Here is a 12801-nt window from a genome sequence, read left to right on the forward strand (position 1 = left end):
AAAGCAGGCTGAGCAAGCCATGAGAACAAGCCAGTAAGCAGCACTCCTCCTGACCCTCTGCATCAGCTCCTGACTCCAGGGTCCTTTTCTCTGCTTGGGCTCCTGCTCTGACTTCCCTCAGGGATGAAGTTGTAAGCTGAAATAAATCCCTCCTTCCCCAACTTGCTTTTGATCATGGTGTTTTATCACAGCAATACAAAAGGTACTAGTACCCAAATAAACAAAGATAAACTCCACTGTCATGTCAGGACAAACTATCACCATGAAGATGTCCAGTCTCCCTAGGTACAGCAGTAATAACCGGGCTCTCAAAGGGAGATTTGTCAAACTGACCAGAAATTACTTAGTGAGTAACACTGCAAGAACTGTTCAGACAGTCCTGCAGAAGAAACATGGAGTATACTATCTACCAAACATAAACCTTAAAATAATTATGATTACTGGGTTATAGCACAGGGACAGACCAAATAAAGAATAAAATGGAAAACTCGAAAGAGACCTATACATTTATGAAACCTTTAAATATGACAAATGCATCTATTTTTTTTTCTGTTAATATGACAACATGCCTGAGACTGAGAATTTTGGAAAAAAAAAAACAAAACAGAAAAATCTTGGACACAGTTTGGGAGTCTGAAAGTCTTGAGAACCTCATTAAAAAAAAATCATATACTAGCTGTGAAAACAGAGAAAATACTCAGTGTGGCAAGATATGAATGCAGATAAATTGGGGCCCAAGCTTACTCTTTACCGTGAACTATGAAAATTACATAATCCCTTACAATAGGAGCACCCTCAATGTCCTAAACATCGTTCACTAGGACCTTGTCAAGTCTACATGCCGCTTCTCCATAATGCCACCACAAGGAGCAAAGTTTGCATCACATGGACCCCTGGCAGACATACTAAACCATAGCAAAGAAATCTTGATTCATCTGGGCACAGTGGTACATGCCTATAATCACAGCACTTTAGGCGACACAGGCCAGAAGATCACAAGTTCACAACCAGCCTAGTCTACATAGTCACTCCAGGACAGGCTAGATTATAGTGACACGTATCTAATAAATAAGCAAACAAATAACAAAAAGTAAAAAAGAATGAAGTAGAGCCTATTCCCTAACGTCCCAGAATTTAACAAATAGTTAACACATTATCCAGCTTTAAAAAAATCATTTATCAAGTAGTAAGAATTACAGTAGAGAACCATGCCTTTAATTCCAGCACTAAGGCATGTAAAGCTCTGTGAGATTGAGGCCACAGTGGGGTATATAGCAAGCTCCAACCAGCCAAGGTAACAGAGTGAGACCTTGTCCCTAAAAAGCCAAAAGGCAAAAACAACAACAAAAGTTACAGTATACACTGACTTCAGAAAAAACAGATTTCTAGTTAAAGCAAATATTCAAGTAAGTGTTCTATATAAACCCACAGAAACAACACCAAAAAAGCAAAGAGTATACTAGCATAAAAATGAAGAAAACCATTACAAACTGCAATCCACAAGTAAGCAGGAGCTAAAAATGCCTAAGCCCACCAGAGACTGCAGAATCTGCTGTAGGTGTCCCCCAGGACCAGAGTTAACTGGCACTTAAAAGGTGGAAGTACCCCTTCAAATATTGGTGGGCAAAGGAAAAAAAAGAAACAAAAGGCTCCAGAGAAAAAATAGTCCCCGATTCAGAGGTGGAACCTGGGACAGCCCGTAGCTGTACTTCCTCAGACCAACAGAAAAGGGCAAGTTAAAACTAAGACGTGAGCAAAGTTTTATTCCAGACCCAGAACAGTGTCATATCTACATAGACAGAATAAAAAGAAAACAAAGTACGAACGAAGCTTTTCTGACGATAAAATAACTTACTGAAAAACAAAGCCCAACCATTAAGAGGAAAAGAAGCATAAGCAGCAACAGAAACTCAACAACAGAATAAACAGTCACTGCAGAAAAGAATGACAAAGCAGTGGGCAAAACCAAGAACAGACACAAAGTTAAAAGGTAGCTAACTAAAGTCAGATAAGATATTAAAAAAAAAAAAAAATTCGGGCTGGAGAAATGGCTCTTCTAGAGGGCCCTGGTTCAATTCCCAGCAACCACATGGTGGCTCACAACTGTCTGTGACTCCTGTTCCAGGGGATCTGACACCCTCACACAGACATACATACATGACAGCAAAACACCAATGTACATAACATACAAATAATAATTTAAAAAAATCAAAATCACCTAAGAATTAAGTCATCAACTATCCAGGAGAGAACAAATACATCCTTGCTTTGAATGCAAAAAAAGTTACTTTAAAATTTTCTTAGGACACTTGAAGAAATTGGAATATGGAAATAAAGCATTTATAGAGAGGTAGGGATGTATGTTAGAAATAAATTTACATAAAATAAATGAGCACTAGGAACAAGTTAAATAGCATCACAAAGATCAGACCTTTAGGACAATCTAAAAAGACAACTGGTTTAGACCCTTAAATTCTCAAGGTCCTGAAGCTAAAACTGGGGATGGGCTATTTCAGAGATGACATCACAGAAGCTTCTTGTGTACGACAACTGTATTATGGTCATGATTGAGTATGCCTTCCAACTCTTAAGAAGTAAACACTAGGGGTGAAATGTCATATCTTACATTTACTTTCTTATGGTTTTCTGCACAAACACATAGTTGTGAAAATGTATCTGAAGACAAAGAATTTATACAAATACGGGGAAGTATTGATTATACATGCAAGTACTGAGTGTTTATAATTTACCAACTGTGCTACACATAAAATTCTTTGTAGTAAAAAGTATGGAAAGTTGAGCCAGGCGAAGTTTGAGGCCAACATGGTCTACAAAGTGAGTTCCAGAACAGCCAGGGAAATTACACAGAAAAAAAAAAAAAATCCTATATTTTTAAAAGAAAAAAAAAAGAAAAATACTCACTATAAGTTAAAAAGAAAAGAAAATTACTGAAAGTGGTTATAAAGGCACCTAAATGAAGGAAACAATGTTTCACTTAACTATACTGACTTAACTAACTGACCATGTATAAATAAAATGGAGGGAGCATTAGGATGAGCAAATTCATACGAAAGGAACTCCAAGTATATTAAAATCAATGTAAAAAAACCCACTGTTACAGGAAATTAAGACTAGTTTAATAATCTTACTGTCCTCACTGAACTTTTTGTTTGTTTTGTTTTGTTGTTTTAAGGCAGGGTTTCTATGCGTAGCCCTGGCTGGCCTGGACCTCACTCTGTAGACCAGGGTTAGCCTCGAACTCAGTCAGAGATGCGCCTGCCTCTGCTTCCTGAGTCCTGAGATTAAAGGAGTGCACCCCAACTACCGAGTTCTTAATGAAGTCTTTATTGAATAAGGTAAAACTGGAGTCAAAAAGAAAAGGGCAGATATTTCAAATATCATAATAAAAACATGAGTTGAAGCCTGTTACAAAAATGCCAAAAGACTAAATGACAAAAAAGAATCTATCAATTTTTAAAAAGTCAATAAACTGTTAAGACAAAGCAGCATTTCTGAACCTCATTAGATGCGATCATTACAAGATAAACTCCAAGAGTGAGAGGTCAGTGTTATCTGCACACTGATATGTCTCAGAATTAAAAGCACACTAAAAGTCTTTGGGAAGCACTGAGGTGCTTCAGTGTCTTTCAGGCACTTGCTGCAAGTTTGATCCTCGATACTTACGTTGTGGAAGAAGAGAACAATTTCTCCCACACATACCCTCACGTGTGTGCATGTGCACACACACAAATTAAATACGTAAATAAATGTAAAAAAAGTTTTAAAGGTCTAGCAAATATGTGCTAGCTGCTGGACAAAAGTAAAGGCAGACAGAATATACAAATTAAAAGAAATCATTTTCACACATCAAAATGGTAAAAATTAACAAGGTTGTCATATATATACAAAAGTGGAGAAGGTAAAATAATTATGTAAAGACATAATTTTTAATTAAGTAATCTCAGTGAAATTTTCTATAAAACAAAGACACAAAAATGTCATGTTATAAGATTTGCATTCTCCCCAACAGTATGACCTTTGCAAACAGCCTAAATGACATCAAAAGAAAAATAGCTTTTAAAATCATGGCTACCACGTAAAAGTGTTCCCCGCAATTTCTTGTGCCAGATGCCTATTGTGTTCCCCAAATTCAGACTGATGGTGTTTAAAGCTAAGCCTCTGAGAGAGGTGAAAGCGGAGCTTGGACGGGACTTCCCTTCTTAAGAGGGAAAGACACCTCGACACTGTTGGCATGTAGTGCTGTCGGTAGCAGGAAGCCTTTCAGCACGTGCCATTACCAAGACACACTGTCCAGCATTTCTTTACTAGGGAAAATAAATCTCTACTCTTTATAAATTATCCAGTCGAAGGCATACTGTCACAGTAGCAGAAAACAGACTAAGAAAAGATATTAAAATGGAGGCAATAGTTTCCATTCTTGATACTTAAAAATATATTTTAGCCAGGCATGGTGGTGCACACCTTTAATCCCAGCACTTGGGAGGCAGAGGCAGGTTGAGGCCAGCTGGGTCTACAAAGTGAGTCAAGGTCAGTCAGGGCTATTACACAGAGAAACCCTATCTTGAAAAGCAAAGCAAACAAAAACTACATTCTTTAATAGGAGGAGATAATCTAATTTTAGGACCTACATAATAAAAAAGGAATTATCCTATGTTGAAGGATAGAAATCACACAGTGGTCATTTCAGACTGATCACACTACTGAGGCAAAATATTATTTAAGTTTTTGAAAGATTATTTAAAATTGTATGTATTGTGTATGAGCATGTGCAAATGTGTACTGGTGCCCTCAGAGGCTACAGGTACTGGATGTCCCAGAGTTGGAGTTACAGATGTGTGTGAATATCCAACAAAAAAGGAAATTCGGCATAGGAAAACTCAAATGCTAGCAGTATCTCTGGGTCATGAGGCCATGAGAAGGCACTGTAGGTATCTTTGTAAGTTTGGAACCTCAAATTGGAGGCTGGAAGTAACAGTTCTGTTGGAGGAATTGCCTGGCAAGCACAAAAAACAACATGGGTGCAGTGGCACACACTTGCAGTCCTTGCACTCAATGTTTAGATGCAGAAGGGTCGGAATTTAAAGGTCATCCTCAGATACACAGCCAGTTCAAGGCCAACCTGGCATACACTATCAGAAATACAGCCGTGAACTGGATCTGTCCTTCTGAACTGAACCTGTCTCTATGGAGCGTGGCCCACAGCAGGCGGCACAGTCAACTACAGTGCAGTGCAGAAAAGAACAGCAGCTTCCCTGCAGAGTACTGATCTTCAACTCACATAGTCAAACATCAACCAAAATTGTTGTCTTCTTTTTCCTAAATATTCTGAATGACTCAAAAAATAAATCTTGCACAAAGAAATGTCTTCACCATTTTAAGTTGTACACAGGAGGAAAAGAAACCCTGCTAAGGTCAAAGAAAGTGACTAGAGTGAGGCCCATACATTCTTACTGAGACTTGCCCTCCACCTCCTGAATGCCAAGGCTAGAAGACAGCCAGCGCTCGTGAAGGTTACGTGACGCTACTGCATGTGAAGCAAGCACTCTACCAACTCAGTTATAGCACAAGGACATAGAGAGCTACTAGTAAAAGTCTGCATTATAATAAAAAACAAATGCTTTCAGGTCAAATATGTGCGATTCCTGTCATGCACCACCTGTATAAAGTGGAAACTCCCTGAGGAAGAATGGGCACTGCGGACCTTGAGGTGCTGGTACTTAGCTACAAACAAGAACTGAAAGCTAAAGAGATCTAGCATTTACTTATTAAGGCAGCTCCAGGCTGCCCTGACGTTCAGTGTTGCTCAGGGTGGACTTCCACCCAGATAGTGCTGAGGTTGTCTGGCCAGAGCAATCTAAACGTAGTCTTTCATATTAAAGGAAACGACAGAAACAGCTGGCTCACCTGAATGAGAGACCAAGCAAGACAAGACAGAGAACTTTTGTTTTGTTTTCGTTTTTCAAGGCAGGGTTTCTCTGTGTAGTCTTGTCTTGTCTCAAACTGATGTTGTAGACCAGGCTGGCCTCAAACTCAGAGATCAGCCGGCCTTTGTCTCTGGAGTGCTGGGATTACAGGTGTGCGCACTGAGCTTGGACAAAGAACTTCTGAAAACAGGGTTTGTTCAGTTGTGTGTCTCAATAACAAGTTAAGTAACCTCAAATCCAATAGGAATTATAAGCAATGAAATTATACCATCGTCCAATTCTTCTCTTATTTTATACAACAAAGAGTAGCCGAACAATAGAGATACTATGTAAGTCACGAAATAAACTTTAAGAAGGCAATCTCAAAGCCAGGTACAGTATTGCATGCATCAAGATCAGACTTTAAAGGTCAGCCCTGGCTACATAGCAAGTTGGTGGCTAGCCTGTGCTCCATGCAACCATTAAAAAGAAATAACCTCAGCAAGGCAGTGATGGCTCATGTCTTTAATCCTAGCACTCAGGACGCAGAGGCAGGTGGAAACCCTGCCTTGAAAAACCAAGGGGGGAAAAACCAGCCTGAAACTAAAAAAATACCAAAGAAGGATAAATATTAACAAGTAAATATTTAAAAGTCTTTACATTTACAAAGTAAAAGTCACATGTTTGCTTCCTGTCCTGTTGAGTCCTACTTGCTAAGCTCCAGTACAACACAGCTGGTAACGGTAGGTCATTGCTGAACTTTGGGGCACACAGAGATGAGTGTGTCAGCAAGGTCATTTTTATACTTTGCTTGCTTACTAAATATTTGACTCTAGGTAAGTCACTTAATTTCTCCAAACTAGAATCTGTTCATCAATAAAACTAAGATAATAAAGTACTTAAGCTCTTAAATGAAAAAAATATAAACAGTAACACTTCAGAAGAGGTAAAGGAGAGGAGGGAAAGGAGCAGGAGCAGAAGAGCAAGAACATATACATTCCTCAAGAACTACTTTAACCAGAACTAGATTTATGATCTTTTTGGGGGAATACTGCCACATTTAAAGACCACTTAAAATTCCCTTATCTTCTCATTCAGTGAACTTTAGAAACACATTCCAGTCAGTCAACAGAGTGGCACACACTATAATCCTAGCATTCAGGATGCTGAGGAAGGATGATACAGAGTTCAAGGCCCATCAGCTTTGGGTACTAAATGGGCCTGAAGCTAACCTGAAGAAGCCTGAGGTTCATGAAGAGACTGCTGATAATTAGATTCGTCCATATTTCTTTGGTTTGTCACCAAGTCATTTTTCTTCCACCCTCAAAAACCGAAGGCATGGTGGAGATACCTCAGTAACAGGTACCGCATGGCAGTACAAGGTCCCCCAAAAAAACAACTAAATAACAACAACAATAAAAAAAAAAAAACACTTAGTCATAGGAGGACAACAGAGATATGGTTAAAAGATATACCTGAAAGAATGACAACATGGTTTACAGTAGCAGGAAAAAAAAAAAAAAAAACCTAAAGAGAATCCTAATATCTAGACATGGATAATTTTTAACTTACTTAAGACCAGGGTAAAACAACTGGTGAGAAAAGGGTGTACAAAATGAGATAATACAAACAGAGCCAATTTTGTTTTCTCAAGGAAAAAAAAAGTATGAGAGTGTGGTGGTGCACACCTGCAATCCCAGCACTCGGGGAGGCAGAGACAGGCAGATCGCTATGAGTTTGAGGCCAGCCTGGTCTACAAAGGGAATCCAGGACAGCCAAGGTCACACAGAAGAACCCTGTCTCGAAAAACAAAACAAAACAAAACAAAAAAGCTGGTATGTGTACAACTAACGAGAAAGAAGTTCTCTCCTCACCAGAGCTGGTGTGCATAGCTTCCATGTTTGACTCTCTACAACCTGTTCCTGTTCTCAGGCACTGCAGCTAGCCACAGATCTGTATGACTATGCAGAGCTCCTTCCAGTACAAAGATGCTGCAGCAATGCTAAGAAAACTCCCTGAAGCTAATTTAAAAATCAACATGTCTGCCAACACCAGAACATCTACAGTTAAGTTTTCAAAGAAAGACTGATAGCCAAGAATGCATTAATTTCAGAAGCATTATCAATATCCTCTGGCTAGTCACATATTTCTTAGAAGAACAGGCAGTGGAAGCCTGGCATGCTGGCACGTGCCTGTAACCCAAGCACATGGAATTATTTAGAGGTCAGCCTCGGCTACAAAGGGAGACACAATCTTAAAAAGCCCACAACCAAACGGACAATCAAAGTAGGCAGTGACTAAAGAAACAAGAATGAATCTGCAATTGCGAAAGAGTAAGAAGAGGAAAAAGAGAGAGAAGAGAAGGGGGGGCAGTGACGATGTCTCCTAATTTCTATCAAGAGTCACTATCTACGAGGATGACACCACTGCTACCATACACTGTCCTATCTGCAAGGACTACAGCCTAACAACTGCAGGCTGAGGGGATTAAGTCAGTCCTTCAAGAAAAACCTTCTCATATTAATTTTCAAGAAGATCATAGTTATGGCACTATCAAAGAACCATGTGGCCTGTGTTAAGTAAATTACTATCTCAAATTTTATTTCAGAATTAACTATTGCAGCACTAATTATAAACTAGTTAAATATTATGCCACATATATCCACAGCCTATTTTTAGCAAGAGTTTTCATGAAATTCTCATGTTAGAAGAAAACTATCCCCCTGTAGTGAATGAACACAGGTATTTGTCACAAAAGAAACCAAAGACTATCACACACATCTTCCCAAAGACCAGAGAGGAACAGAACATTACGCACCACACTGTTTCCACCAGTACCTGCAGAACACACTTCCGCACAGCAAAACGAAATAAAAAACAGCTTAACTTCTTTCTAAGTGTATGCTATTAAGAGTTAAACAAAGTTAAAATGATCCAAGCTGCTGGTTTACATCTTTAATCCCAGCACTCAAGAGACAGAGACAGCCGATCTCTGTGAATCTTAGGCCAGCTTGGTCTACACACCAGTTCCAGCCAGCCAGGGCTACACTGAGAGACCCCCTGTTATTTAAAAAAGGGGGGCATCTCTATTTTATCAATCACATGACTTGGTTGTGCTGAAACACAGCTTCTTTCAGAACTAACCTAGCAGACACACAGTTTTTATTTTCCTTTCCTTTTTATTGTTAATCAGTGCCACAGATAATAAAGATAAAACACAAAAATTTTCAAGCCCTTGATTTTCACACCAATTACTGTTAACAGTATGTTTCCAAGATATAACTAAGACACATACTCTGTGTGTGTGTTAAGAGGGATTGCTGACCTCTAGCCTTCAAATAGGTATTTGTTCTTACAGATTCATTCTATCAAATGGATCCAGCAGAAACTCATACCTGGCAGATACTCATGGATCATAACTAGCGTAAAAAAATACTTTTAAAAATTTAAAGCCAAGACAGAAACAGTTCTAAAATATTAAAGCTATACTATAAACAGTTCTAAAAGGCCCAAGGAAATGCTGCATAATTGCATAAAAACCTGCTTTCCCCCATTTTCTTATTTATTATATTCAAACCCAGAAACCATTTTTTGAGGCAGTTTTACTTGATCACCACCCAATTCCTATTGTGACAATTTATTCAGGCCCCAGCATCTTCAATCATTTTAAATGTTGGAGTATTTAATTTACTATGCCTAGACAACTGTGAAAATATAGTCTATATTATTGTACTTCAAAACTGTGACAGCTACAATTCTTCAAAAATGACTCAATCCTATAATATCACTCCCTTTAAAACACATACTCCAGAACACTACTTCTTTGAATCTTTCCTTTAAAATTGGCATCTGAAAAAATAAGTACCCATAAGAAGATAGAAATCCATCCATGTTCTTACTGGAAGTAGCAATGTATAATATTCCTTTCTAAATGACAGCACACTTCCCATGTGTTTTAACACTCTCTCCAGGTCTGCATGTCTGCTGCAGTCATGAGTAAACACCCTGCTCTGAAGCACTGAGCATCAAGAAGCATGAAGCATGCACATAGACCTGAAATGGATTTGCATTACCTCCGACCTTAGGGCCACCTGCTGCACCAGGCTTTCTCCCACTGTTGACAGGATTTCCAGATGTTTTAGGTGCAGGAACCTTGAAGGCTGAAGCAGCTGACGATGGCCTATTTCCATCCACTGATTCCTCATCATCAAAGCTTTTATCTGCACAAGGCATAAAAAAGCAGGTACTTAAGGAAGCTAAGCTTTTTTCATTATGACTCAAAAAAAAAATAAAGCTATAGACAAAAATCATTATTTATGTAGGATACATCATTAACAAATAAAGATCCTTTGGATAAATATTTATATATTGGTTAACACTATACAAAATAATCTCTGTGATTTAAAACAAAAAATACCATATTGTCACATTTCCTATTCATATATAGAGTAAAAACATTAAAGTAAACATATTAACTTGAGAGTAGTCAAAGCATCTTTCTTTTTTGGTGCTCATATAAGCATTTTCTGCCAGCCCCTCCCATAGTCAATCTTCCAGCACGCCCTGCCTTATTCCTATACCCAGATTCTGCAACTTACAATCACAGATCCGTTTGCAAATCAGCCGCCTCATTCCTCCGAATTTCCCTCACCCTAGAATAGCTCCTAATAGTTCACATGGCCAAATACAGTAAATTTGATACTAATCAAAGATTCTATCAAAAATAGATAGAAACAACCACAGAACCACCACTGAGGTTTGTGCCGGCATTTTTCTTTCTCTTCCCTGCCCTAGGTGCTGCAACAGCCAATCAGCTGCAAGGTGACATCATCTTATGGCAGCTACTGCTAGATGAAAGGTAAAAATTCTCCATGCATCCAAAATATCCTTACAATGTATGCTCTGTTGAAAATGTAAAATCATTTTATACTAAAGGTTTAGAAATCTAGATTTGTTTTTCTTACTAATGCACATGAAAATCATAAATAGGACATTAGGTTTTAGGCGGTAATCACTGTGCTGGGTGTTACTGCATCGAGAAAGCATGGGCACAGCAGGGCTCGCTGCTGTATGTAATTAACTCTGTATGTAACCTCACAATGTGCTGCCTATGGAGCGACATAAAGGAAACCGAACTGTCTCTTGCTAATAAGGTGCCTCTGAGGAGTTCTGGTAGGCTCCCTCTGGAATATGCATGACCACACTCCTACCATCTTCTCACATACAAGTCCATCACCCTCCACCAACTCCTCCCTCCCCCACTCACAAGACAGATACCATGCACTCTGCTGAGAAACGGTTTTCTCTAGGACCCTGCACAAACCAACCATGACAAACAAGATGGGTGAGGCAGAGAAGCAGCTTTTAACACAGGCTTCAGATCAATATGTCAGAATCTTCTTCCTGTCCCTTCTGTTTTCATCATACAAATGCCCACTCATGGAATACATGAAGACACACTACCAAGTATAATATTAGAGAGGAGCAAAGAAAAGGCCGCAGGAAATTTTAAGACTTCTTTATTGGGAGAAGAAAATAAACTATCTAAAATCACATTCTATTTCAGCAAGTGTTTTATTAACATTACTTCTACTCCCCCCTCCCCCCAAACAGACACAAAAATCTACAGAAAGTCAGGCACTGAAAAAGAGGAGGGAGAAGTTCCCATGGAAACAGTATTTCCTTCCTATACACACAAGGACTGAAAAAGAGTAAAATGTTCCTACCATTTAAAAAAAATTAACTCTTAACATTCTCAAGCAATCAGAATTTTTAAGAACTTTGTAGCAAGGCTAAGCATACAAATCCCCAAAAACAAATAATAAATTTTTACACAATTGATGCATCAGCATAAGCAGCACCTAGCTGTAAAGACTGCCTTCACTTTGGACACTTCACCTTATAAGCACTTTGAAAATCCCTAACTAAGCCAATCAGTAAAGAAGTGGAAACTGTGGCATCTAGTTTCTCTTCACTAGATTGCAGGGACGGGGAGTATAGAAGATTCATTTTGTTGCTTGTGGTTTTTCTGGAGTGTGAAAGTATCACAGTTTACCTGTACCCATTCATTGCATGGATCACAGGCATGTGGACCATTGAGAGTTTGTAGTGTTTTGTTTTGCTTGGTTTTGTTTTATGAGACAGGGTTTCTCTGTGTAGCCTTGGCTGTAATGGACTCACTTTGTAGACCAGGCTGGCCTCAAACTCACAGAGATCCACCTGTCTCTGTCTCCCAGAGTATTGGGATTATGTGCACCACTGCGCCTGGCTTCAAAGTTTGCAGTTATTGTAAAGCTGTGCTGTTCAGAGAAAAACAAGGTTTGTGGTTTTCAACACTATTGGCGAGTAGTATAGGACCGACATCGGTTAAGCACCTCTAAAATCTACAATAGGAATTGCTTCAAAATTGAGTTCTCTTATCAAAGAGTATGTAAGAAAACATGATGCGAAGTTTCAGATCTGAGAGCATTTTATATTTTGATTTGGGGGATTGGGGTGTTCAGCTAAACATAACCAAACTCATACAAATATTTTGAACACACAAAAAGACCCCCAAATCTGAAATACTCCTGGTCCCAAGCATTTCACATTTATTTCAGGCCACAAGAAATTGAAGATGCATTTAGCAATATGGCATTTAACACTATGGTAGTGTTCCTCAAAATGTGGTATTCAGATAAAAGCTTTGCATCGCCTGACATTTCTTAGAGAGGCACTTTATATTATTTTTACATTTATTTATTTTATATATTTGTACCCATATGCCATGGCATTCATGTGGAGGTTAGAGGACTACTTTCAGGATTAGTTTTCTCTTTCTATCATGTTGGTCCAGGGGACTGAACTCAGGACATCAGGCCTGGTAGCACCTTTACCT

General features: G+C 38.8%; 1 protein-coding gene across 29 annotated transcripts in view; it reads right to left on the reverse strand.

Annotated features, from left to right (window-relative positions):
- The window catches only part of Clasp2 (cytoplasmic linker associated protein 2), a 180655-nt gene that overhangs the window by 107454 nt on the left and 60400 nt on the right, over positions 1–12801 (reverse strand). For 21 of the 29 annotated variants that reach the window (XM_060385138.1, XM_060385132.1, XM_060385124.1 and 18 more), the window contains one exon: positions 9998–10144. In XM_060385138.1, coding sequence (XP_060241121.1) covers positions 9998–10144 — 147 coding nt within the window. Of the gene's footprint in view, positions 1–9997; positions 10145–10522; positions 10725–12801 lie in introns of those variants that run through there. The other 8 variants (XM_060385145.1, XM_021635758.2, XM_060385142.1 and 5 more) reach the window with 2 other exon arrangements.

Source organism: Meriones unguiculatus, chromosome 6, assembly GCF_030254825.1.
Source record: "Meriones unguiculatus strain TT.TT164.6M chromosome 6, Bangor_MerUng_6.1, whole genome shotgun sequence".
Taxonomy (NCBI): domain Eukaryota; kingdom Metazoa; phylum Chordata; class Mammalia; order Rodentia; family Muridae; genus Meriones; species Meriones unguiculatus.